The sequence below is a fragment of the Neopelma chrysocephalum genome, unplaced genomic scaffold (genome assembly GCF_003984885.1).
Source record: "Neopelma chrysocephalum unplaced genomic scaffold, ASM398488v2 Primary Assembly neopelma1_84, whole genome shotgun sequence".
In the NCBI taxonomy this organism is placed as follows: domain Eukaryota; kingdom Metazoa; phylum Chordata; class Aves; order Passeriformes; family Pipridae; genus Neopelma; species Neopelma chrysocephalum.
In genome coordinates, this window is record NW_020897746.1 from 3,394,766 (window position 1) to 3,422,462 (window position 27,697).

Consider the following 27,697-nt stretch of genomic DNA (forward strand, 5'->3'; position numbering starts at 1 on the left):
TTTGTATGTTCATCTCATTAAGATTTGCCAGCCAGTGTTAATTTCTGCTGCTTCAGCTGATCCTGGCTGTGTGACAGACCAATATTTATATTAAATGTTGTCCCACCAATGTTACATTAATGTTGGTTTTACCACTTGCCTGCCTCTGTCAGCAAGGGCTTTGCCCCTGATGGGTTTTACTCAGGTCCTTTAAAGACCAGCATTCCTGGTCCAAGGAAGTGTGTGTTAGAGATCAGCTGCTGCTCAGGAATGGAATTCCAGAGCCAAGAGCCCGAGCTCAGCAAAGGTTGAGGTTTGTTTTCCACAGCAACGCACAGAAATGGAACTGAGGGCACCAGGTGCAGAAGCTGCCTCCTCTCAGTCCCAACTGCAGCCACACATGAAGGAATTCCAGAGGTTTATATAGTTTATATATGTTTCTATATATTCATAGAGGTTTAAATAGCAGTCTTGCTGCTGCATTACTTTGACTCACTCTCTCCTCTTCCATCAACTGGAAATCCTGGCTGTGCTACCAACTTTCTGCTGATGAATATTTTACTGTTGTTTCATTAGTTCCCAGAGCAAACATCTCATCTTTGAGCTCCCAAATTCAGCTACCAGCTCTAAGCATGGCAGTAATGTACCTTACAAACTCCAGAAGCTTTCTGCCTCCTGAAGCATCATTTTCAATATAAAATGCCCTGTGTTGCTGCAAGACCCATCAATGAACCCAGAACCAGAAATGTGTTTAAATACCCCATTTGTCTCCTATTTTATAAATATTTGTGAGATGAGATTGAGAAACTGCTCCCTGGAAATGCCGATGCAAATTCTTTCATATAGTAATTAATTTATCTGTGCAATAGAATAAAACCCAGAGACCAGGCTGATCCAGCCAAGTAGCCTGTTTCCAGAATGCATGGGAAGCTCAATCCTTTAACTGGGATGTTCTCCCAGGTTCCAGTTATCTGTTATTTAAACACTTTGAAGACAAGAGGGTGAATCCAAACCATTACATTAAGCAGGAGTGGGAAGACTTGCACTCCATGAACTGAACCCCTTTCAGTCACCTCTTAATATTTTGGGCTTCATAATGTCCTCCTGCAGGGAGTCTTCCCTTTGCTTTTTCAGCCATTTGTTACAAAAATGTTATTTCTAGACAAAAAGGGGTTTATGACACTGGCACAAAGTCACATATTTCCACGTTCCAGTGGAATACTGACACCCCATTAAAAAACACAGCACAGCAGTGACATTAATAACCCCCCCAAAGACCAACTGTCATCTTTCCTAGCTTTAATCAGTCTGTTTCTGACCTGAAACAGAATCAATGGCAACTGTTTAATAATAGAAATGAGAATAAAGCTGCAAACCACAAGGTTTATCACAACAGAATTCATTCCAGCAAGAGTCTTTGCTTGTTTTAAAGTTCTTAGTGAACTTTCAGAACACACCAATTTGTTAAGAACAGATTATGAAAGATAAATTGTCACTCAGCTTTCAAACACCTCATTTCCAAAGCAACCTCACAGTCATTTGGGTCTTCATGATACAACACAGGAACTGTTTTATTCCAAGAGATTTTAAGAAAAATGAAGTTTAGCAAGACCTGCATTCTCATTCCACCTTGATCCATGTAAACAAAGTAATACCAAAGTAGGATTCCTTACATTTATTGATCACTGCTGGGGATGATTTATCACATTTGAATTCTTTCACATCAGCTTCATAGCTTGAGTCTTTCATCTAAGTTATCATCATATCTGCAAAAATTAATAATTTTTATATTAAAAAGCAACTCAGTTATGCTGTGTGGTACCTAACATAAAATAAAGCTTTCAATGCAGCAAATATACAGTAAAAAAAAAAAGTTGAACAGTCAAACAAACCAATAAGCAAATACATTTTTACTAGACAAAAACGGCATCTCTGATAATATATTTGTTTCATGTTTCCTATTTTTACTTTCTCCCCCTCACCATCTGCCTCTGTTCTGCTTTCTCTTTCAAAAAGCATCCACCTCGTTTTTAGCTTTGCTCACCCCATCACAGGATTCAGGCTGAATAGAAACAAAATTCCCAATGCCAAAGCTACAAAAGGCACTGCCTCTTCATAAAAGGCCTTCTAAAAATAACTCTCCTTTTTCTTACAATAGCTGCAGGTTCTTTAAGAGACAGAATCTGTATCGATTCAGTGCTTTCCTACACACACCCTCTAGACAAAGGAACTCGAGTTGTTTGGCCCCTGGTGTCTCTGGACTGTACCTGTACCTTCAGTGCTGCTGTTTTTGCCAGATCTTCCCCTGTTCTTTTGGTAGCCAGCACTGAATCCCACAGAGCGAGATCCCATAGTGTGGAAAAAGAAGGTGAATTACAGGACCTGCAGGAATTCCAGCTGTTTCTGTGTTTGAGCAGAGATTACGTGGTTGAACTACGCTGAACTGCTGGTGAAGGATTCAAGCCAGCGAGATGGTTGGCTTTGCTTAAGACAACCTGCATGAAAATAAAAGCATTTTGGGGAGACAAAAAGGAAATAGTGAGAAATAGAGAATGTCCTTCATTGGCACGTGTGCCGTGCAGCGCTCAGGAGAGCTCTGCAGTGCCAGAACCTGCACTGGGCTGTGTCTATAGAAGGCAAGGGATAATAAGGAGAAGAGAAAATACAGAAAGGTACTTGCCAGTGGCAGCACAATAATCTGAGTCCTGAGGCAAATCCCTGGAGGGCCATAAAGCTCGTGGCAGTTTCTCATTTATGAGTCAATTCTCTGTAGCAACCATGTGAATTTGGTAAGTGAACCTTAGTGAATTTGGTGTTGCAGTCAGTGCATGGGCTGAGGAAAACCTCTGGACCCAGCCTGGGTACAGCCCTGAGGTTCTGGGTGAGCCTGGGGAGAACATGCCCTGTGCAGTGCTGGGAGAGCTGGGCCAGGTCTGACACCCTCCCAGCTCCCACTGCTCATCCTTGTGCCTGCAGAGCCAGTGGGGACCTTGGCATGGGAGCAGTGTGGAAGCAGTGAGGGACCCACTGCTGTGCTGTGTCTGTGGGGTCCTGGGAGCTGTTGGGATGCCCGGGGGAGTTGTCACAGAATGACAGAGTCAGTTAGGTTGGAAAAGACCTCTGAGATCATCCAACACCACCATGTCAACTAGACCATGGCACTAAGTGCCATGTCCAGTCATTTCCTTAAACACTTCCAGGGATGGTGACTCCCTGGCAGCCCATTCCAATGTTTAATCACCCTTTCCATGAATAAATTCTTCCTGATGTCCAACCTAAACCTCCCCTCGTATCCTTAAGGCTGTGTCCTCTTGTCCTAGTGCTGGTTGCCTGGGAGAGGTGACCGACCCCCGCCTGGCTCCAACCTCCCTCCAGGGAGTTGTCGAGACCGATAAGGCCTTCCCCGGGGTTATTCCAGAGTCGGAAGGCTGGATGGGGGGTAAAAAAAAATATGGAACGCTTCACGAATTTGCGTGTCATCCTTGCGCAGGGGCCATGCTAATCTTCTCTGTATCGTTCCAATTTTAGTATATGTGCTGCCGAAGCGAGCACGATTGTAGAGCCGGCCCCGCCGCTATTTGTACCGCGGGAATCCGCTCTCCGCAAGGTCAGGGTGACCCCGGCTGGGTGGAGCGAGCCGGTGGTGCCGCTGGAGTAACTTTAACACAGACCCCCGACCATGCCTCAGGTCGGGAGGGGTGGGGAGAGGTGGGAATTGGGAAAACTGAGTCTAAATCCAGCTCTCCAATTTATGCAAATAGCCCCGCTGTATGCAAATAAGCGCAAAGCCCTCTGGGGCGGGGCGGCACCCGGGGGCTCCTCACGCGTCGTCCCTTCTCCATAACCCGCGGCGGAGCTGGGGGCAGCGGTGGGTTCTGCGCAGCTGGTAATGGTACAGTTTTCCGTGGCGATATATCGGTGGCTTGTGGTTAAATTAGTTCATATCGATCACCTGCGGCGATACGCTGGTAGTTGAAGCCATTTGTTGCGATTTCACAGAATCGTTCGGGTTGGAAGGGACCTCTGGGGGATCGCCTCCAGTCGGACCCCCCTGCCAGCGCACCCTGGAGCGGGTGAGCCAGGAATGCACCCACAGAGGAGACTCCACGACCTCCGTGGGCTCCTGTTCCAGGGCTCTGCCACCCTCAGCGTAAAGAAGCTCTTCCTCATGTTGTGGTTTAGTTTATGGCCATTGCTCCTGGTGTATTTCAAGTGTCTCCGCAGCACGCGGGAACTGGAGCGAGGATCCCGAGGCTGTGGGAACGGGGAGGGAGCGCCGGTCACGGTGACGATTATAACCCCCGGCGGCACAGTCTGAAACCAGGAGCAGCAGAGTGGCGCAGCGGAAGCGTGCTGGGCCCATAACCCAGAGGTCGATGGATCGAAACCATCCTCTGCTAGCTGTAATTTTTTTTTTCCCCCCTTCCCCCCCCGAGTCCTATCGGCTCCGTCCTCGCTGCTGGTTATTTATGGCTGTGGGGAACGGTGCTGTAGCGAGTAGTTATTTTTCCTAAACCATCTCGACCACATGCAGTGGAGCGGGTGTGAGTAAAGGATGGACAGAGCATGGTGTGATGCTTACAGCCTTTCTTCTAGCGTGATTTGATGGTTTCATGGAGTCACAGTGTGGTTTGGGTTGGAAGGGACCCTTAAAGGCCATCCAGTCCCACCCCCTGCCAGGGGCACGGACAGATCAGGTTGCTCAGAGTCCCATCCAACCTGGCCTTGAATGTCTGCAGGGATTGGGCAGATAAGGTAAGATTCCTTATCTTTCTTATAAGATAAATATATAAGGCCTCTCACAGCCTTTTCTTTTCCAGGCTGAGCTCTCTCAGCCTTTCTTTATGGGAGAAGTGCTCCAGCCCCTGGAACATCTTCATGGCTTTGTCTGGACCTGCTCCACCAGACCTGTAACTAGCCATAACAGCGTATATTTGCCATTTTTCCATGTCTTGCCTGTTTAAATGAGTGTTCTGTTACCCACACACCGGTCAGTCGGTACCAAGAGAGGAAACAATCTGGCAAACTCAAAAAAACAGTTGTGACAATGGTCCCTGCTCCTCCTTCTGAAATACAGCCAGCAGATTCTCAGTACGAAATGCAGGAAAGCAGAATGAGAGCACAAATGTGAAGTCAAAGCCAGCGCACGTGGTGTTGAAAAATCTGTGTTCAGGCTTTGAGTGACATGAGCTGAGGAAAATCAAATCGACACGTAAAGGGACAATTTTGTTTTTCCCCTCGGATTTCCCTCACAAGGCGCGGCTCGGGGGCTCAGGATGTGCGGTTCCATGGTGTAATGGTTAGCACTCTGGACTCTGAATCCAGCGATCCGAGTTCAAATCTCGGTGGAACCTGAAAGTTTTTGCTGTGGGCAAATTTCTTTGCTGGAAAATCGCGAAAAAGTTGTTTAAGGTGTTTTTCATGTACTGTTAAAATGCCGTGAACTACTGACATCCTCTGCTACCTGGAAAGCGTATGTAAAGTAAAAGAGGAAGAGAAAACACACATAGAATTTGCCTGATTATATTTTTTTCCATATCTATTACTTATTGCAGCCAGGTTGGTATATTCTGACAGGAATTATCTGAAGCATCTCAGAGATGTCACAGCTCACTGGAACATCAGTGGTTCTTTTATTTCTACACTGGGAACAGGCTGTGAGGGAACACGATTCTAAATTCTGCATTAGCAAAGCTGGAGGCACCACTGAGCTCTGGGGCAGGTACAAGGATTCCGTGTGTCCCTAAAAACAGGTGTTCTCCCACTGTCCATGTTTGCTTCCTGCCGTCATGATACTATGGGGTGACCTTATTGTGCCCTTCCAGTACCTAAGGAAAGTGGGGAGGAGCCTTGGACAAGGGTATGGAATGCCAGGACAAGGGGTGATGTTTTAAACTAAAAGAGGGTTGAGTCAGACTAGAGATAAGGAAGATGTTTTTTGCTATGAGGGCAGTGAGGCCCTGGCACAGGTTGCCCAGAGAAGCTGTGGCTGCCCCTGGATCCCTGGAAGTGTCCAAGACCAGGTTGGATGGGGCTTGGAGCAACCTTGGATAATGGAAGGTGTCCCTGCTCACAGCAGGGGGTGGGACTGGATGAGCTTTAAAGTCCCTCCCAAACCAAAACAATTCTGTGATTCTGTGAACACAGTGAATCCTGCAGAAATGCAGGATAAATATGGATATGTAGGTTGTGTTAAATTCCCACCAGTCACTGCAGGTCCAAGGACAGGAGGCACAGTGTGGTTTTCCCACTGGGATTTGTTGGCTATGGATTTATTGTCCAGGCTCACAGGGCCAGGAGGCACCACCCGGTTCTATGGTGTAATGGTCAGCACTCTGGACTTTGAATCCAGCGATCCGAGTTCAAATCTCGGTAGAACCTGTCGGGATTATCCCGATTTTTCCCTGTTCCATGGGGTCACATTGTGGCAGGGATGGAGCTGCCCGGGATGGAGCTGCAGGAGCTCAATGCCAAAGGTTTTCCTTGACCTGATCCCTTATCATGCTACTCCCACTTTTCTTCACTGGGATGAACAGCCATACATTGAACAAAAATGACAAGACCTTAAATAATTGTTATAACATTTTAATTGAATATTCCATTATATTTCACTGATGTTTTACACAAAGTCTTTTTGGAGGGGAGGAAAAAAAGGCGTTTACACTGTGGAAAACTTGACTTTCAGTAGGTAAATGTGCTGAATTTGGACATTGTTCTTCAGCTGCACCCAACTACTCACTTGGAAAATGGGGGCAGGAATGCCATGGTTTCAGAGCAGGGATGATGTCACAGATGGAACTCTGCACAGTTTAAATGGGTATTCCCAGTGCTTTCTGACACACACCCTCAGTGTTTGCTCTTCATGTCCAAGGTTGCTCAGGACACCAGAACATCGTCTCCCCTCCTGCAAACCTCTCCTCACTAGTTACTGGTTTACACAGCAACAGGAACATCCCTGCTCTGTCCCAGCAGCTCCTCCTCCTTTTCCTCTGGCCAGGTAACCCTTCCATACTGTCCCTTGAAAAGAAACCACAGGACACCTTCAGATCAATTTATTATTTAGTGGAAGTTCAGGTCCCAGCTGCTCAAGGGAACATATGGAAATGTTTGCTCAGTTCGTTACATTTTCACCCAACTCATCGATGAAAAATCCCTTGTATGTGTCAGGGCTAATTTTCATCCTTCCCCAGCTGTTTGTTGGATCAGGCCACACACAAATAAGGATTTTATTGTTCCTTGTGCACCAGTGTTTTAATTAACTCTGTACAGTAACTTCAGTGTAATTAGTCAGCCCTCACAGACTGGTTTCATCCTTCTCCCCAAGCACCAGAGCTTTAAAGCCAGAGAGGCTTGTCTGCCTTGCAGTGATTCAGTATATTAATTTACAGTTCTAGAGAGCAGATTACCATTTCCCACAGCAATCTGGCAGCTTTCTGCTTCCATTTATGAGAGTTGGAGGTGTAGCTGTGACCCACAACTCTCCCAAACAGCTTAGGCACTACTGGTGCCACAGACATGCCCAGCATTCCAGACAAGTGTGAAACCAGGTGTACTGAGACTTTTATATGGAATGAGATGGAATCAGTGCAGAACTGAGCATCAGGATTTATTCAGGACAGTTCATGGCCGTGCTCCATTTGAAAACAAAACACTGAAATTTGGGTAACTGAACATTGTCCAAATGTAATCCAGCTGAGACTGCTGCATATGGATATATCCTGTACTCTCAGGGAAGCACAGGCCCTGTGACTGAGCACAGGGCACACACTCCTGGGGCTGAGGAAACCTCCTGCTCCAGGCAAAGGGACCTCACAACACACTGGAGCAGCCTCAGAGCACAGTACTACACCCCAGGCATCCAGCACTCTATGTGCTCAAGTCAAGAACACCCAAGACAATTCCCAAATTAATTCAGCATTTCCAGTTCCCTTCCCCGAATCCCTCCAGTTCAGAATTTTCTAAAAAGCCTCTAGAGACAAGACTGTCTCAGCAGAACATTCAAGGGAGAGGTGAAGCACTATGGCTGTGGCCACACCAGGAGCTTTTCCCCTTGCTGAAAAGGCAGGAGCAATGGAAATTATTGGTTGCCAAAAATTAATCAGGGAATTAAATAGTGCTGTATTTTCAGAAGTGTGGCTGGAACATGCATTGTCACCAGTAACACTTTCCAACTACAGGTTTAAAAGCCAGAATCAAACCTTAGGCAAGTGTTTCACTATATATGAAGCTGCAATGAGGTTTTCTGATACCTCAGATTTCAATGAAAGCAGGTGGAGGGAGAAAAGAAAAAAATTTTCTTTCCTTTTCAACTGGCACTTTAAAGAAAAGGGCTTATGTTTTACTCCAAAAAATCTTATAAAAGAAAAGCTAACCAAAATAAAAGACAAGTCTCAGTTACTTAAGTCACTAATGATAATACAGACATTCCATGGAGCCACTACAAGCTCAGTTAGATGCCCTCCTTGTCTTTAAAAAGAATTCTGCAGCAGACAAATAATCAACAGCTCTTCACACTGTGACCTCAATGGGTTAAAACACTGGAGCAGATGGAAGAAATGGTGGATTCAACTGAAATAGTTTATTTCATACACTGAGCCACAGATTTCCTGGGAGCAGGGCACAGATTTCCTTCCCCCACTGACCAGCCCATTCCTGGGGTCCCCCAGTGGCACAGGGAGTGAGGCCCTTCAGTGCAACAGCCAAACACAGAGGCCAAAGTGCCACCCACCCCTGAGGAGGATTTGTCACCTTGCACAAACAGTTCAGGGGTCTCCTTTCAGAACAAGGCAGCTCTTGTGTCACTTAGTGAAGATTTCACACTTTTTCATACCACTTCACCCAGTATATGCACATAAAAAAATAAGCACACTGTACAAAGAGCAGAAGCCATATAATTTAAACATGCATCCAGCTACAAACCATATATACAGAGAAACAGGCCTATACAAACAGAACAGGACACCTTAGTACATGATAATTCCGTTGGAGTTTCTGGAGGAAATCGTGGCAGATAAAGGAAATCAGACTGAAGGAGGTGGATGTTGCTTCTAAAAGAAATCTGTTCCCAAATGTCCTGCAACACCCCATCTTTCTCTAGCAGACATTTGTCACAGTTCCAGCTACACACACAGGTCTTCCCACGACTTCTGGCCTCCCTTCCTGTACAGAGGTAGATTTCTGGTGATGTTCTGATATTGCACCACGTAAGTACCACGTTTTTATTACAAGGGACAACTCGGGCTAATTCATGGGGATAATCTCATGGTGTGCATTCAGGTAGTGCACTAATCAAATTCATCTGCACTTGAAAGAAAACATCCCTCCAAGTGCAGTGGTTTCTTGTTTAGGTGGAGGCTGCAATTATTAACAGCTTCACATTAAGAGAACTATTTCTTGTCGTCAGGGTGACACTTGAGTGTCTCTCTCTTTTTCAGCCAATGCCAGGACTTGCACTGCCTTCCCTGCTGCTTTACCCATCCACTGGGTTCAGGTGAAATGTGGATTTCAAACACACACAGGTTTTTGCAGGATTAGACCTTCCTCACACAAGCTGTTGCAATATTGAATGTACAAGAAGATTAATTCAAACTGCATGAAATGATTAAAAAAGCCCATCCACACTTTCAGGCTGGACAAGGAAAGCTGGAACTTTGCTAGTTTCAAGCAGCCATTAATGGTGAACAGATTGGATGTTACCAGGAATATTTGAGGAAGTCTGGCAGGAGTTTAATTTTCTTTTGTCCATCACATTCTTGAACAACCCTCTGACAGCTCAGGACACTGCAGACAAGCTTGCATGCCAAGAGCACTTTACAATGTCTGTTAAATGACACCCCTACAGCATACTTAGAAAAATAAGTGCACCAAAATTCATGATGCTGATGTGTCTTAACTCTGATGAGTTCACAAGCATTGCTCAGGACTTTTTTCTCAGAGGCACCCCAGGAAGTTATTTTTTGCAGAAGTCTGTCAACATGGGAGACAAATGAAAGAACAATCTGGGCATGTTTCACTCTCAGAGAGAAGCCAAAGCAGCACCACCCCTCCTGGCTGCAAGCTTTGAAGAAAACTTAAAGTAAGTTCTCCTTTTTTACCAACCAACCAACCTATTTGGAGCTATTTTAAATGAACCATTCAGCATTAGCTTCCCAGGTTCAGTTTCTGTGACATTACATCAGGAAGGAATGGTGGCTAGTTTGGAACTGAGTATTTTTTTGCTGAATTACAGATACAAGGCATATAGAAATTCATTACATCTCTTCATATACTCACTTGTCCTTTTAAAGGGATTTTTCCTTAGCAAGGCAAGTAAATCCCAAGTTACTTCACACCAACTGCAACAATACTGAAATTCCTGTGGACTGTTTTCCTGTGATGACAGGGATTGCACACCTAGGAGTAAAATCATCTCACCCTCTTGGAGGAGCCCATGTTGTGAAGTGAATGGAAAGCTTCACTCCAGGGAGTAACTTCATCAGGAATTACACTCCCAAAGGGCTTCTGGACCTTGCGAGATCACGGTTTTGAATGAAGAAATCCATGAAACGACACACAATAAAAGTTAAATGACAGTGGCAGGAACCAGAGCTTTTGGAGACTTCTGTGGGTTTGCAAAGCAATGGTTCTTCCCCAGGAACAGTCCCCAGCTGGGCAGTGCCTCACTCACCCTGGCTGGTGCTCCGTGTCCGCGGTTGCATAGAGGGTCCCCATGGTGACCCCAGAGCTCAGCACAGCTCTGCCCTGGCATCTGTTACCACTTGATGTCCAAACTGCTCGTGCTTTGATTCACTGCACTGTATGTGGTGTGCAAAGTCTCCTGGGCCTTCTTGGAGTCCATGCCCTCCAGCCAGTCCTGGTACACCTTCTGCACGTGCAGGTTGGTTTCTGGCAGCCGGACGGGAATGGCAGCGTACACCTCCTCCATCTGGGCAAGCAGGGCTCTGTCTGGCTTGCCATCCTCAGTCTGGGCCTGGCCTTTGCCATTTAGGCACCCTTAGGGGGAAAAAAAAGGAACAAAAAAGCTGCAAGGGTGATGAGGTTTGATATGAGGAGAAATTTTTGTTTAACTCAAAATTCGTTTTTCACACTCAGCTTTACATAAACTCCCTCTGGTGCTGTTACAATTTGTATTTACCTAAAGTGACTCTGATATCAACATCATCTTAATGGAAATGAGGTTTCCATATCAACAATCTTTCCCTGCCTTCTCAGTGGTTTTATGATCCTAATTATCTTGTCTCTTCTTGCCCTTGACAACCACCATTTCAGGGGATTTCCTCCGAGGTTTGGAAGCGCCGGCACTGACTGATAGGTCAGAAGAGAGCCAGTAACACTGGGGCTAATTTTGGAAAACCCAATCAAATTCTGAGCCAACCCAGAACCTGTAACTGCTGTTCTGGACCCTTCATTAAATAATGAGATTTTAGATTATTAAGAAGGGAATTAGGAAGGAATGAAGTGCTTGCCTTAGGGCAGCTTTCCTTTGAGATTCAAGACGTGCACAGAGCGATTGGGGATGCACAATTATTCTTACCTCCTGGGCAGGCAAGGACTTCTACAAAATGGTACAAAAACTTTCCTTTTTTCAACTTCAGGACCATGTTTTGGATATTTCTAAAGCCATAAGCTGCTGCAAAGCGCAGCACTGTCTCCCCATCCTTTTCAAGGGTAACTTCTTGGAAGTCCTTGTTCCTGTCAAAACACACAGAGAACATTTTAACCCCCTGTGTTCCCAGAGGAACAATCCAACTGTGTCAGTTTGTATTCAGATGCTCTAAAGGGAACAGAACAAGTGTAACAGTAAGATCAAGGTGAACTCTTCCAGTTTCTAAACTGTGTTAAGCAGAAATTGGGGTGTAACTCAAAATAGAATTATACTTAATTTTTTAAGTGTGGTTAAGCTATTAATTAAATGAATGCTGTGACAGACTTACAGGTTTATAACATGTAACTGCCTATCAGCCAAAGGGCAGTAACTGCATTCACTGCAGCACCAACTAAACCAGGGGAGGTTCAGACTGGACTTCAGCAACCCTTTCCTAACCAAAAAGGTGGTCAGACCCTGGAACAGAATCCCCCAGGGAGGTGGTTAATTTTGGTCAGCCCAAATTCCCCAGACAGTTGCACTGGATGATCATTGTAGGTCCCTTGCAACTGAAAATATTCTATTCCAACTAGCCAGTCCTACATAGCAAGGATACAAAACTCTGACTTACTTTAATGCTTTGTAGGTGATTTCCTTGACATCCATGTCAAAAAGCTCCTTTGCAGCATGTTTAAAAATGTGCTCCAGGTAACCATCAGACCTCTTCCCATCGTGCCTTACTACATCTCCCTCCTTTATATCAGCAAACCTTAGAAAACAACAGAAAGGAAGATCAACTCTGAAATTCCATTCCTTCCCTTCAGTCAAGCAGCATGTTTTGCCCTTTCTCTATCTCCCCCACCAAAAAGTGTTTTGTAGCACTAAGTAAGAACACATTAATATTTTTATTACAGCTTTAAAAATGTAAACTGGTCAGGACAGCAGCATGATTGTGAAAAAAAAAATAGAATAAAATATAAAATAAAGGCTGTAGGGCCTTCCATGTTCAAGCAACAGTAATTCATAAGAATGCACATTCAGCACAGCCTAAAGATTTGGTTAACAGCCATTCGCTGCTCAGGAGACATTTTTTGGAAAATATTTAAATAAAATTATTTAAATAAGTAGTTTTTTGCCTGTGAGAATATAAAAGCACTTCAGAAGTTATAAGTCTTTGCTGACAGACAATTCTCCTGCTCCAGGAGCTGTTTGTCACAGTCTATACCACTGTGTCAACAGAACACTGAACTGGTACAGCTGCAACCAGGTTAGAGCAGTGCACCTTGAGACAAGTGCTGTGCTCTAGCTCAGGGAGGGAAGTGAGAGCTCCTGTCCAAGGCCATGGCCTTCTGGAGCTTCACCTCTGCCCCAGTTGACAGCAGCTCTGCTGAGCCCACGTGGCTGCAGGAGGGGCTGTGCTGGGAGACGTGCTGGGGATCCCAAAGCCGGGGCTCTGCGGGCTCCTGTTCCCTTCTGGCAGAGGAGGAATCCACGTGGGGTGTGGGAATGCCACTTCCAGGAGGAGACACTCATCTTCTGATCAGCAGACAGACAGATTATGTGCTTTGCTCTTCCATGTAAAAGCCTCTCTGGGTGAAGTCTCGTTACCTTTCCCAGAACACCCGGAGTGCCCTTCCCTGGCACTGGCAGCTCCTGCCTGAGCTGATCCCAGCACAGAGCCCCGGTGAGAGTTACCACAGCAAACACCTCACCAACAAAGTTATTACACTTAATAAGTACTTTTTTTAATAAGTACTAAATCACTGAAAAGCTCAAATATGTCAGTCCCCTCCATGCCACACCAGTGCAGCTACTGAAGAACTACTGCAGCTTATGGTTGGTTTTTTGGGGTTGTTTTCTTTTTTTAACAACCTCAGGGGATTTTGTTTCATGGTGTGTCACCCAGCTTTTGCCTAATGCTGTTTGCTGGAGCTACACAAGTGAGTTAAGAACTCAAACACAAGTTACTTTATCCATGGAACTTTTTAATACCAAGCACTTCATCACAAATTGCTGCTGTGCTGGGACTTATTTTAAGAAGAGTCCAAGTTATTTAAATTTCTCCGCAAGATCTATTTTTAAGACCCCAGAAGAGCAAAAATTTATGTCATCAAGTCTCTCAGCTTGAATCAGTATTATAAGATTAATCCTTTCAAAAGTTAACATCATTTTCCAACATAAATTGAGGTCATTTGGTCTGTTCAGCCTGGGGAAGAGGAGATTGAGGGGAGACTCATCGGGGTCTGCAGCTCCTCACAAGAGGCAGTGGAGGGGCAACATCCATCTCTGCTCCCTCTGACCAGTGACAGGACCCAGGGAATGGCTGGAACTGTGTCAGGGAAGGGTTGGGTGGATCTCAGGAAAAGGTTCTTCCCCCAGAGGCTGGTTGGGCACTGACCAGGCTCCCCAGGGCAGTGGGCACAGCCCCAAGGCTGCCAGAGCTCAAGGACAGAGCTCTCAGGGACAGGGTGGGATTGCTGAGGTGTCCTGGGCAGGGCCAGGGGTTGGACTTGATCCCTTCCAACTAGTGGGTCCTTTCCAACTCAGGAGATTCTGCAGTTCTATAAACTGAGCTAATAAACCAGGTATATTCTGAATAACAGCTTGTTCCTTCATTGGACAGGCTGATACAGAATTAAGTGACTGTCTCTATGTGATTATGCCTGCAAGAGCTTTATTCATGGAATTCTCATTGTGTGACAGTTCCTGGTAGAAGCAATCACAGGAGCTGCACCACAAACACAGCTCTGAACATGTTCCCACTGTACCACTCCAATTCCTCCACTACAGACAAGATCCAAGCAGGATATTAACTGGAACTGAAAAGGATTTTTCCAAACGTACAGAGCTTTCTATTTTCTGCAAGAAAGCATGTTTACTGCTCCACTACCACCCCTTTGGAAAGATACCAAGGAACATCTGTCACACTTGAACAAAGATCAGGGAGAGCAGCCTCTGTAACTAAGCCTGAGAATTAAACACCAGGCACAGTGCTCCCTGAGCCAGGCATATGGGGTGTAAACAAAACCTCTCCAGTGCTTTGTGTGCTTCTCATCCACAGCACAGTTCAGTCTGAGCTAATCTTGAAAAACTAACTGCTGTCCTCAGTATAAAAACCAGTTAATTACCATTTCCTGAAAGGGTGCTGCTTCTAGCAGTTCTCCATGAACATATTGGGGAAGTGGAAATTTACTGTGAAGGAGAGGGGAGCACAGAGCAGATGGTCAAGCCCACGACTGTGTCCCTGCAGCTTTGTGTGAGACACATCAGCCTGCTGGGCTTCACACAAGATCAAGCACAGGAGAGCTCTGAACAGGGTCAACACCCCCAGACAGTCACATTTACCAGCAAGGCATGAGCTCAGCATAGTCAAATCTAATATTACTGCCTTAAAATAAAAATAAGGAGCTACACAAATCTTCAAAAGTCATAAATTTTAAAGGAGTTACTATATAGCATATAATCTGAGGTAATGACCCTTTTGTATTTAGACAGCATGTACAGTTTTATATTATCTGTTTCATATTACTTTTATATATAGCAATGAACATCTAAGACAACACTTCTGTGGTTTTGGCCACTACATAAAGGATGAAGCTGTGGTATATTCAGCCTTTGATGCAGTTTTTTTTCTTTAAAAAGAAAAAACATTCTCCTGAGCAGTTTTACATTGATGCTGAATGTGCTCCAAGGTGTCATTTATGATAAAAATAAGGAAACAACCCACAACAAAGCTACTTACAAACTATCTACAGCTACTTCAGGCACATCTTTCATAGACACATTTTTCTGTTCCATTATTTGGACAATTTCACCTGTAGGAAAACACAAGACATTTTACTTTCAACACAAAGCACAACACCCACACTGTGCCTGTTTTAGAGATCAATGTCCCAACACTTGCTCAGTCACATTCTCCAGCTCTTCCCAGAGTCAGATCCCTACAATAACTTGAGAAGCCTGACACTTCCAGCCCCAAAGAAAAGGGCCTTCAAGCTTGCCCAAACTTTGCTTAAATCCTCAGCCTTCATGGTAGGGCAAATTTGGAAGGTGTCTCTACACTGCAGGATGTGTAGTTTGGACATTAAGGCTAAAGACATGAATTTGGAGTGTTACAAATAATCCCAGTGGAGATTAAATAATGACCACAGACAAGCCAGACAATCATTTTACATATAGATTTGCATAACTTTTACCTTCCTTGAGAGGCTGACAAAAGGAAATACCTGCTATGTCAGATGAATAGCAACTTAGAAGGAAAGTATTCCCTACACAGTCCCTTTACTACCAGTAGCACAAAACCAGACGTACTTATTTTTAAGCAGAGAAAAGCCAACCTTAGGACTAAAGCAGACTTGAAAAAAGCCAAGTCTGGCATAAAGGCTATGCTAAAACTGGTGATTCACTTATATATTCATAGATGGTAAGTTTAAAGATTTAACCTGATGTCAGGACACAATCAACTTCTGATGAATTATACAAGGCAGTGTAGAAATCTTCCCGCAAGGCTTCCAGCTTTTTGTCATAACAAGGCGCCACAACTACATGGAAAATTTTATCAGGAGACAAGTTCTGTGGAACACAGAAGGGAGCACAAGTGAACTCCTTGAAGAGCAAAAGACAGCTTGAAGGATGACAAGGACAGAAATAGTGTCATAAACCCCATGCAGGCAATACCAGGAATCAGCACCCACCCATTACATTCAGAGGCTGCCACGCACAGATAATGATTTGCCAGAAGTCACAAAGCATCAGCAACAGACTTCCAAAGTCTGTCTTCTGGCTGGAACCCTTACTTATACCTTCAGGCCACGTTTTCTGTAGCTTTTGATTGCCTAAGAAAATGAATACAGTTCAGGAGTTCTGGTTTCTAGCTGTCAATCATTCATGTCTATCTAATTTATCCATGTGCAGACAACAACAATTTCCTACAGACTGTGGCTGCAGTTCCATGTAAGTATGATATGTAAAGAACAGCAGCTTTTTCAACATACCAACTTGAGAGGATACAAAGATTTGTTTCTAGGATACAGTGCTTTTATTGATCCCAGATAACAGGGCAATTTCCACATGTCTCTCCTCTGCTCCTATTTTGGCTGTGCTGTAGAACAGCACAACAAGAAACCCTTTAGCTGCCATGGGTTTAATTTTATCCTTAAATATCTAAAGCCACGTTGCCCTGAGAGTGCAAGGATTGCACTGCATGAACTGAGGTTCTTTGCACATTCTCCCCATCATGGCAGTTGTGTAGCAGCAGAGCACTATTTACTTTTCAAGGGCAAATAATAACTAAGATCTGTATTTCAGTATTAAAACCCATTAGCCCAACTTTTCTATTTAGAAGAGTATAATGGTAAAAATAAATGGGAGTTATTTACCTGCTGCCTGGCAAAGTAGCCCTTCACTAGGGAGCCCATGATCTGCTGGGGAGACTTTGCAGTGCAAATGTGAGAGGTCACCAGGTTGGTGAGCACCCTTTCAGCATATCGGATCCAACCTGGAAAGACAGGAAATCACAGTCAGGGAGAGAAGTGGCCCAGAAGCACAACTCACAGAACAGCTCCTAAAAATTGTGACCCCTTCACAGTAGGTAGGACATTTCTGTGTAGGGTATGAGGAAATGGCGGAAAATTCAAGGCTCTGTTAATAATGCTTTAATCAATAATTCACTGTGTCATTAACTCTAGACCTAGAAGCCACTGTGAACTTCATGCCCTGTTACACCCTTCCTATTGCACAGATTTAACAAAGCAGAAAGAACAGGACCCCAACTAACAAAGAGTAACTTGACCTTCTAGACCTCAGCCCTTGGATCACCTCACACTACAACAAATGCACTGTTTGGCTGCTTAACTGGAACCTGCTGTTTCCTGAGATTCAATATCCATGCCCCCAGCTCGCCCCTCCAGAACAGAAGAGTCACATGAAAGCATTATCACAAGATGCACATGGATTAAGCCTGGAAAAAATGGCTTCTTTTACTATTGCTGGAGTAGCCACACCTTCAGGAACACCCACACACTCAACCACACACACAGGAATGAACTGAAATCTCTGTGCAACATTCTGTCCTTAGTTACTCAAGAACCCCCCTCCCTCTCCCCAGACTCCTTCATTCACATGTCAGCTCAGGCAAGCTGTGGATATTCACACCATTCCCAATATCCAGAGCTGCTGTATTATTCTCCACCTTCCAAAACAGAACTGGCAAATCAAGGTATTTAGGGTGTGCAGTTCTTTCTTAGGTACTTTCTTAGGCTCTTACTGGAAACCAGAGCCCAGAATCTTTCACAGCAAGGGTTTGGAGCTTTTTTCATCTACATGACACCTAAACTGTTCAGGAGATTTAGGCCCAGTGTTCCAGGGAAGTGTGTTGCTTTTGGTGCTAAGAAATAGTGAGAAATATCACACTTAAGTCTTTTATCTTCAAGCAAATTAGTGTTTACATAAGAGAAAAGCTGCTGTGCAGTACATGCTGCCCAGGAAGGGTAAAACCTGTATGTTATTTTTTAATCTTGGAATTACCACTTATGTAAAAAAACACTTGGTAATGTTTAAGTCAGAACAGCAGCACAAAACTGGGATCCAAGTGGTGTTCAGCTGTTTGCCTCTCTATGGCAGAGTAGTTTTCCCAGTGTTATAAAATTTTACTGATGAAAATGAGAATGTGAAAGTATTAGAAAAACCCGAGGATCCTCCAGCTGTTTAAATATTCCCAATTCTTGTTGAAGTACAGACTTCAAGCTTAAAAGACAATGGTCTCCATGGAAAATCTCAAAGACACACATCATCTTCAACAACCATTCATTTCTGCTGTAGGAAAAGCTGAGGACCAGATTTACATGTCAGGACTGTGCTGAATTGCCAGACTCTGAACAGAAGGTTTGCCTCATGTACCTTCAACTGTACCTGCAACAAAGGACTTAATTCCTTGGTGTTTGGTGAAAGGCTGTATTACATTCTGCAGCAGAGGTACATCCTACTGCTCAAATGGCTTTAGTCTCAAGTGCTGTCCAAAGAGAACAACAACTGCTTCAAACCAAACAAGGACAGTTTAAAAACCACTCTGCCTTGTAGTTGCTATTAATCACCCCAGCACTCCTCCTATGAATTCTTAAAACTGGAATGTTTCAGCTATTGTAGTCATGAGCTGTAAGGACATTTCACTGAATCCCAAGAGATTTCTGACAGGTATTACCCAAAGTAATTTCTGAAGTTGTTTCTGTCCTTGCAGCAGATGGAACAAGTGTCTCATAGTTGCAGCTCCTGGTGCCCATCAGTCCCTGGCTGACTGACAGGCAGCCTTGGTGAGGGGCACAGGGCATTGCTCTGCCCTGCACACACACACTGCTGTTCCTGCTCATCCCAGGGCTCAATTCCAGAGCCCCAGGCACAGGAAACCTCAGATACCCCAATCTTCCATCAGGGTGCACCTGCACCCACCCAGACCTACCCCCTCCACAAATTCATTTGGATTCTCAGCCATTTGCTGGCTTGTGTTGGCATCAAAGAGCAAGAAACCCCTACCAATCAATGCATAATTTCTTGCAGAGGTACTTCAGAATACATATTTTTAGTGGTTATTGTGAGAAGGTCACAAAGATATGCCATAAACGTATCTGTGCATCTGCAGGAAGGGCAAGAAAACTAAGAAAACTTTTGCTACTGTAAAATCAAAGGCAATTAGTTGACTGGGACAAAAGCATCTGAATCCTCAATAGTTATGTTCTTCCTACTGCTGCTGCAAATCTCAACCCCTTGGCTTTTCTGGGAGTACCCAGAGGCTGGCAATGCATTAAAAACTGGCTGTTTCCAAAACGTGCTCCATGTTGCTGACCAGCTGGGGACATTGAGGAACACAAGTGATTACTATGAGCTACTACCTGTACTATCAGCAGTTACACTGTTGTACTTTAAACAAGAAACAAAACCATCAGCTCACTTTCTCCTTTGGGAGCAGCAGGAGGTGAACAATTAAAAGAGGGACACTAATCCACCTTTCTATCAGGTTCTGGGCCCTCTGGGCTCTGCTCTTGGCTCATGGCAGATGTTCCACCCCAGGCTGCTGCACAGGGTGATAGGGCTGAGCAGGGTCACACCCCAAGATAAAAAAGAGCAAAGCAGTTCTACTTGAGTTCACATTGACCTTCTATCTACTGAAATATATAAAAAACATCTTGTGATAAACACAGTAAACAGCATTTCTGAGACAAATTTATGTAATCTGGGGGTAGAGAGGGGAAGGAGAATAAGGAACAGAAAATGCCCTCAGACAATTAAGGTCAGTACACACGATGAACTTACTTTAAAGATGACTAGTCATGATTTTTGCTTTCTCTAAGTGCTGTCAAGGAGACACACTATGTTTTCAAAATGGGTTTACAGTGATATTCTGGTTCAGTTTCCCAGAAAAGGAAAGCACCCATGCTCTGCTGACATCTGTACAGAGAGCTGACACCACAACCTGCACTGAAACCAGAAACTATTTTGTGTGGGCCACACAAGGACAAGAAAAGTGCTCCATTAATTATTTTAAAGTATTTCCAGTAAGAGCAGCAGATAACTGAGCTCTGTTTCTAGATGAAGAAAATAAAAATTCTCAGAAGTTCTAAAAGAAATCCTCAGGTCCTGAATTTTACATAAACCATGCACAACCTAATTAATGGGGGGTGTTTCAACTTCACAGGTTTCACATGAAAAAAAAGCAATATATAGTGTGCCTGCTCCTGAAAATAAGAGGTTACACTAAGATAACAGTAAGATGAAAAAAAGACACTTTTCCTCCTAGTATATATATGTAGTACCTAAAGCATAACCCAGATACTTCAACCACAGAACACACAGAGTATTAAATTATTAAATATAATTCAAACAGTAGTATTTAAACTTTAAATCAATGACAACAGCAGATTCTGGGCATTACCAACTGCAACTCTCACTCACTCTCTCATCACTAACATTTCTTTAACCACTGCAAGCCACTTGAGTTATTTCAGAGTTAGCAAGAAATATTTTGGTATTTTTATCAGCCTTTTGAAAAGGAAAACTGTTCATTTTAGGGGAGAGCTGAGGGGGATGTTAGGCAAAGGAGTAAATTCTACCTCTTTTTTTGATACTTCTTTTTTAGGAAGGTGATTTTAGACTGCAATGGTGGTGTGCTAACAAATGGAAAAGGTAAGCAGTGACTGAATGTTCTGCATCTATTCAGTTGGGGTAAGTGCAGGTTCTGTTCATACAAAACATGTTCTCAGGTGCAAAATTCCCACAAGTGAGACATTTAGTGAGTCAAGGCTGTGACATTTCCTGTGAGAATTACTTTCTGAGTGTCAGACATGACCATCTCACAGTCACTACAAGGAATGTCACCTGCTACTTTCCCCCCAGGCTTAAGTGGCAAGTTCAAAACTTGGCTTAGGATAACAGAGGTTGTGGTTTAATCCTATCAAAATTCCTTAAAGGTTCTTTTCAATAAGGAAATGCCCCACTAAACTGTGTGGTCTGAACACACAAGCAGCAGCCACTAACTCCTCCATTCCAGTTCTGATTCTCAATTCCAGGCACTGAGGATGACCAGTGACACTGGGAACAAGTACTGTGTGCTTGGTATCCCTCAGAAGCAAACCAAAAATGCTCTAAGTTCTGTAAAGCTCCCAAATGAAGCCACTTTTTCCTTAGTTCCTTGGTAGTTCCAGTGAGACCAGGCTGAAGGGCAGGAAGGATGGAGAAATCAGTTCTCACCAGGGCAGGCAGAGGCAAACATTGGTAAGGCATGTTCCTCCTGGTTCCTCCGTTGGTACCGCTGCACAAATTCCCTCTGGCTCTCCAGGATACTGAAATCTGCAGCTATAGTGGTGTCAAACACATAATGCACCCCTGGGGAAGCAAGCAGAAAGGAACAGGGAATGGTGCATCTCTCAAAGCTCCAGGCCTATGGAAAATCTTGGAGGATCAATGAGTATATTCTTTCCCTGCTCCAAATTTTTAGAAAATAAATGAAAGCCATACACTGAAAAACTATCTTCTATGTCATGAATTTAAAAGGACCACCAGCTTGCTAATGCTGCAAGCAACACTTCAAATAGTTCTCTGCCTCCTTCAGAGGAGTTTGCCATTCAGCATCTATTGCTTTTGGTTTAACTGAGGGGGATTTCATGACTCCTGGGTGACTCACAGTGACTCTTGTAAAGGAGTGTTCTTTTCAAGACATGCTGAAGTCACATATCATTATCCACAAAAAAAAAAAATACATCCAGTTATATCTCCCATTGCTGAATTTGTCTGCAGAGGTACAGGAGCATATCACCAACACTGCAGAGACCTGCTGTCTGCTTATTTAGCAACACACTCCCTATAAGCCTACGTAACACTGAGCACATCCCCACAGCAAGTGAGGCACTGATAATGAACATGTTCTGAGAAAACTGGGCCCCACCACAACTTAGCAGTGCTTTTAGATGAAGAAAATATACTGGGTACAAAGATGCATCATAAAAACTAAGAAAAATGAATATGTATATATATGGAAACACTTTATGGGTTTATTACTGTCCTTTTTTTCTTTCTTCTCTCAAGTAAATGAAAAAAAAATTTCCAAACTTATATACAGCATAATGAGCAAAGGAAATACAGCTTTAACATAAAATAGGCAGATACAACAGTTCTTGCATGTAACTTCAACTTACGGGGAAAAAAACAGAACTCAGAATCTGGTGGAGATTTAATGTGTCAAAAGGACTGGAAGGAATTTAGGGTAAGAATTCCCTCCTCCCTCAAGTTACAAAATACAGGGAAATCTTATTGAAGGTCATGACCAAATCCTCCCTGATTTCTTGGTAGTGGAGGCTTTGGAGCCAGCTCTACAATGTCCTTCTATTCTGTGACCTTTACTGGGAGCAGGGAATGTCTCCAGTCCATGTGTGACACTGCTCTGTGTCACTGGTGCCCCGCTGGAACATCACAGAGTTCAAGCTCTGAACTAAGTTCTGCAATGGCACCTTCTGACTGCACAACAAAATATCACAGCATAGAGTCCCAGAATGGTTTGGGTTGGAAAGACCTTAAAGATCATCAGTTCCACCCCCTGCCATGGGCAGGGACACCTTCCACTAGCCCAGGTTGCTCCAAGCCCCGTCCAACCTGGCCTTGGACACTTCCAGGGATGGAGCAGCCACAGCTTCTCTGGGCAACCTGTGCCAGGGCCTCCCCACCCTCATTTCTTTCTAGTATCTAATCTAAATCTCCCCTCTTTCACTCCATGGTCAGAAGCCCCTCTCCAGCTCTCTTGCAGCCCCTTCAGGTACTGGAAGGCTGCTGAGAAAGCAAAAAAGCTAAAACAATCCCCCCTTTCTGCTCCATCACCATAACAACCCCAAACTTACCAAGACTTTTGAGGAAACCACAGAGTCTCTTGGCTGCTTCATTCACAGAGAGGTTGAATTTAGCAGCAAAATAAGGCAATGACTGAGGGCATATAGACACTGCCAACACTTTGTGTTTTGAGGTATCACATTTCTGGTAAAAAAAAGAAAAAAAAGATATGTCATAACAACAGGGTAAGGCTCCTTGCTTTCCCTGCCTTTTCCACTCCTGGAGTTATTCCTTAATGTCTTATGCTCCAGTGGGCCATATCATTACAAGCTCTGTGAAACAACCATCAAGTTGGGGCAGGACAGGGTGTTCCTCTGATCCTGTCAGTGTTTAATCATCTGTAGATGTTGCTTTTATATAATCCATCTGTCCTCTAGGAATTCTTTGGTTGGTCTTCACATGGCGTAAGGAAAGTTAAGAGGCATTCAGCACCCATGATGTTCTAGCAATATGAAAGATTTCAGCAAATATGCAAAAAGTTTTATGCTTAAATATTAAGTAAACTGATGTTTACAGAAGCAGGTGTATTTGAAGCTGTAAATCCAACCCAGCAAATTACAGATCTGATTCTTTGTTAAGGCTCCTGTGTCTTTATCACTTAAGTTGCTGAGGGAAAGTGGCAAGATGGGACCCTCAACAAACCAGGGTTTGTAGGCACTGAGGAACCCTTTGAAAATACCCCGGGTGTTGTGGAACTGTACAGCTCTGATGGTTGTGGCATTTAGGTGAAGACAAATCCTGTGTTTTAGCTGGGTCATTTTCCACACCAGTGGAACCTTGGACTGTGCCACAGACAAGTTTCACCCTGCAAAGGTCAGAGACCACAGTCTGTTCTTACATGCTGTGTAATGACCTCTCAAGGACAGCTCACAACTCAGAGCTCACAGCTGAGCCTCTGGCTCACTATCCTCCTTTAGACCCTTGAAGTTTGATAAAGGTAAATGGCTGCTTCCCTACTGCACGGTTCAGGCTCTCTTAATGTGACCCAAAAGATTATTTTTCCCCCCTTTTCTTTATTTTTCTCATGTATGACAACATCATACTGTATGGAGAATTAAACTCCTAAGAAAATTTAAGTACTGTGTAGTGAATCCTCTTAATTATGACACTTATATACAGATCAAGAAAAAGCTTCAATTCTGGTAGCTTTTGCACACCAAGTAAGGACACAGAAGTCTGGGGCAGAACTAAAATAATTAATTCAGTATCAAGTTCTAAAGATCTGAGCACTGTACTTAGCAACTAGCTTCCAGAAAAAAAAATGTCAGCAGAAAATAAGACAGCAATAGAACACTTCTAAGTTTCGCTAAGAATTTGGACAAAAAATTCTGTTCCAAATATGGTCAGGTCGAATATATATTAAAGACAATTCTACTTGCAATAACATGTCTTCCTAACTTTATGTTATGTGGATACAGTGGCACCAACCCCACCCAGAACAGTCCTAGTAATAAAGGTAGGAATATCTATAAATATTGAACTACAAGACTAATTTGTTAGTACAGTAATGAGGGAATTACATTTCCAATAAATTTTCCTTCTGCAGGTGCAGTAACTTCCTTCCAGCATTTAGATTAAATGCTGTGACCTCACATCTCTAGTGCAAAATGATTTTAAGTACTTTATCATTTATCTTGCTTCAAGTTTTCACTTCCTCTTCGGAAACAACATATATTGACAAATCTTCACGTTATCTGCCTTGGGAAACCAAGCTGCTTAGTCATTCTGTAACTGCCTCCTCCTCACAGAAAACTGTGTGTTATTGTTTGGGTCACTTTACCTTATTAAGGTTGAGAACACGAAAGAACTCCTTCTGATTCTGTTGGAAAACTCTGGCTCCTTCTTCCGATGTCATACAACTGTCACAAGCTAAGCAGTCGCTAAGGAGTATTTTAGCATTAGCCAATGTATCAAACTCATTTTTCTAGGGGGGAAAAAAAAAGTAAACCAGTATTTAATAACAACCAAATTATTTTTAAGACCTCTGCAATGAGCCAGCTGAAGGGCAAACATGCTCTCACTGGTTTAAAAGAAGACAACCCATGACATTTGTGTAACATCCAAGGGAACTTACAGGTAATCAAAATAATTTGTTCCATCCCTTCCATGACTCTGCTATTACTGTGAAACTGCAACATGTTTAAGTGCAAACAGAGATCTAAATTTAGCCCCTAGTCCATGTTCTAGTAACTTCATTTGCACTGCACTGCAGAGCTGACAGTCCCCATCAACTCACCAAGCAACTGAGAAAACTTTTACCTGAACTATCATCTTTAAGCAGATGCCCCTCTAACAGCAAGATGGCTTGGGCTTTATACCACGAGGTAAAACAGAACACAGTCCTACCACTGCATTGAACATATACTGTGAGATCATGAGCATCATACATCTGCTATGACAACCATTGGCAGCTCACTAAGAAGAAAGAAACTTAGATATAAAGACATTTTGTGCCTTTTTACTATCAAAACTCCTCTCAAGTTCTGTGTCTGTTTTAAAGATTTTTGACACTCAAAATGGGCTTTTATTTCACCTTTTGAAAAGATTTTTCATTCTCAACAAGAGCTCAAAATTGCTTACAACTGCTTGTTGATTATTGCTATGTTTAGGACTTGAAAGTTGTCTCCTTATAACCTCCCTTGGGGTATGCAGCAACAAAAGAATACAAATAGAGCATATTACAGTTTGTAGAAGGAACATTACCTCTTCAAAGCCATCGTCTGAACTCAATGCATCAACAGATGTGCTTTGTGTATCATCATTTTTCTGTTTTTTACTGCATTCCTGAAACAAAACAGAAAATACACGGATCTTGCCAAGCCCGTTCACCGCTCTGTAAGAACACCTTGGCAGAACTGTCTGTACCATTAACCACTAATGGTACGTTACTTTACAGCGTTCCGGCAGCGTTCGTTCTGCCCCTTCACACGCGAGGCCTTGTGTTCCAAGTGCAATTGCTGCGATGGAATCGATTCCGCAGGAATCGCCGTGGGCCATCAGTTCTGGAGTTCTGGGCGGTCCGTCAGCGCCGGGGGCTGCCCGGGGAGGCCGAGGAGGAGCGGAGCGGCTCCGAGCCGCAGCCAAGGGGCTCCCGGGAGGTGCCGGCGCGGGGAGGACGCGGAGCGCGGTGACCTTGGGGCCGGCGGCCAGCGCCGCTCGGCCTCCCGGGGTAACCCCGGCCCCGGGAGTCCCCGCCGGCTGCGTCCCCCACCCTCGGGACTGGGTCCCCCTCCCCAGCCGAGGGGTTCGGGCAGGACCGGGCCGCCGCACTCACCTTTTTGGTGCAGTTCTCGCACTTCATTTGCGGCGCGGCCGGCGCAGCCCGGCGCTGTCGCGGGTGCGGCGCGGTCCTGGCGGCCGGGGCTGCGGGACAGGAGAGAGCGAGGCGGGGGGTGAGACCCGCACGAGCAGCGCCAATCCAGCCCGGCTCCCCGTCCGGCCCAGCCCGGCCCGGCCCCGCCGCCCTTTGTTGCCGCGCCCGCCCCGCCGGGCGGTCCCGGGGCGGCCCCGCCGCTCACGTGCCCCGCAATGCCCCGCAATGCCCCCGCCCGCAGTGACCCCGCAAACGCCGCCGGGCCCCGCGCATGGGCGGTGCGGGGGCACCGAGCGGCCCCGGGGCAGGCGCGGGGCCGACACCGCTCGCCGAGCCCCCCGGGGAAGGTGCCCCCGCAGGCGGCACGGGGAGCGGGACCCCCCCCCACCGCACCCCGGCCCTTCAGAGCCCCCCGCGCCGGGCTGGCGGCGGAGCGGGCGGGCACGACCCGCAACTCGTCAGTTCCACGGGGAAAAAAGCAACGACCACCGAATACCCCCAAAACACCCCAGCGCAGCCCACCAGGCAGTCCCGGGCGCGGGGCCGGTGCCGTACCTGCCGCCGGGGCTGTGCCTGTGGCCGCAGAGCGGGCGGGGCGGCCCCGCCTCCGCCACCGCCTCCCCCGGCCCGGCCCCGGCCGCGCCCGCCGGGCTCATTGCGGACCTGCGCCGCCGCACGTACGCGAGGGAACCCCCATCCACGGCCCGATCCACATCCACATCCCGATCCCGACCCCCCCGGCTCCTGCCCCCCGCGCCCGGGAGCGCCGGTGCCCGAGGTTCCGCTGCTTTCCCGACACGTCCCCGCATATTTTTTACAACGCGCTCCGCAGTTCTACCACACAAAGGGTTATTTCCGCCCCCCCATCCGATTTCTGTTTTCTCATTTTAATTTTAAAATGAAACGACACCCTGCGAGTTGCTAAATACGGCATCATCACCATTTTATTTAACCGGGTGCTGCGGTCTCGCGTTTCCGTAACAAAACACAAGTAACCAGCGCTGCTGTTCCCGGGCAGGAATTGCACACCTTTATGTCCAGCGCTATTAAAGGGGCACATCAGCCTCCCACTGCCTCAGAGGCCCCAAAATATTAATTAAGGTGCTTGTGATTTCTTGTCTTTCTAAGCCTCGGGTTGTGGTCCTTTGACAGAACGGTTCCATCCACATTTTGCTGCTCCTTTAGCCCCTGTGAACACGAGCACAGCGCACGCCTACAGCAGCGCAGGGAAGTTTTTCTAGTGTAAAATGACATTTTAGAAATCAAACCGCAGAACTTCCAACGAACGTGCAATTTCCTGCCTGAACTGCAACTTTCCTTTACCCAGTGCCCCCGGGAAATCCCCTCCTGTTACAGGGAACTCTAAGGCGTTAATCCACAGACAGGTTTTGAGCACAAGGGCTGGAGACAGGCACGGCCACACAGGTTTGTCACCCAAGGACACAGCTCTAATT

The 27,697-nt window shown here is 45.2% G+C and overlaps 1 protein-coding gene and 4 non-coding genes across 6 annotated transcripts; 3 read left to right on the forward strand and 2 right to left on the reverse strand.

The window, feature by feature from the left end:
- Nucleotides 1–3,424: 3,424 nt before the first annotated feature.
- LOC113971761 lies at nt 3,425–3,531 on the reverse strand. Its single transcript, XR_003535647.1, has one exon. It is a non-coding gene; the product is annotated as a U6 spliceosomal RNA (small nuclear RNA).
- A 776-nt stretch (nt 3,532–4,307) lies between these two features.
- TRNAM-CAU lies at nt 4,308–4,379 on the forward strand. Its single transcript has one exon. It is a non-coding gene; the product is annotated as a tRNA-Met (tRNA).
- An 882-nt stretch (nt 4,380–5,261) lies between these two features.
- TRNAQ-CUG lies at nt 5,262–5,333 on the forward strand. The gene has a single exon. It is a non-coding gene; the product is annotated as a tRNA-Gln (tRNA).
- Nucleotides 5,334–6,288: 955 nt separating this feature from the next.
- Nucleotides 6,289–6,360, forward strand: TRNAQ-UUG. The gene has a single exon. It is a non-coding gene; the product is annotated as a tRNA-Gln (tRNA).
- A 188-nt stretch (nt 6,361–6,548) lies between these two features.
- On the reverse strand, nt 6,549–26,293 carry NARF (nuclear prelamin A recognition factor). 2 transcript variants are annotated; one of them, XR_003535631.1, is made up of 11 exons: nt 25,634–25,732; nt 24,711–24,854; nt 22,942–23,074; nt 21,302–21,436; nt 16,942–17,060; nt 16,006–16,135; nt 15,306–15,378; nt 12,195–12,332; nt 11,513–11,670; nt 10,252–10,971; nt 6,549–6,996 (listed from the first exon to the last, which is right to left on the reverse strand). XR_003535631.1 is itself a non-coding variant. In XM_027691925.1 (11 exons), the coding sequence occupies exons 1-11, from the start codon at nt 26,229–26,231 to the stop codon at nt 10,730–10,732; spliced, it is 1,380 nt and encodes a 459-aa protein (XP_027547726.1). In that variant the 5' UTR covers nt 26,232–26,293; the 3' UTR covers nt 8,543–10,729. The 2 variants fall into 2 exon arrangements, 1 of the variants encoding a protein (XP_027547726.1); XM_027691925.1 differs by lacking the exon at nt 6,549–6,996 and adding an exon at nt 26,205–26,293 and having other exon boundaries at nt 8,543–10,971; nt 25,634–25,714.
- Nucleotides 26,294–27,697: the final 1,404 nt, after the last annotated feature.

Coding starts and splice junctions, on each gene's coding strand:
- NARF (XM_027691925.1), bottom strand. CDS start 26,231: ATGAAGTGCGAGAACTGCACCAAAAAG. Junction 24,855..25,633: donor CAGACGATGGCTTTGAAGAG/GTAATGTTCCTT, acceptor TTTCCCCCCTAG/AAAAATGAGTTTGATACATT. Junction 16,136..16,941: donor GCTACTTTGCCAGGCAGCAG/GTAAATAACTCC, acceptor TGTGTTCCACAG/AACTTGTCTCCTGATAAAAT.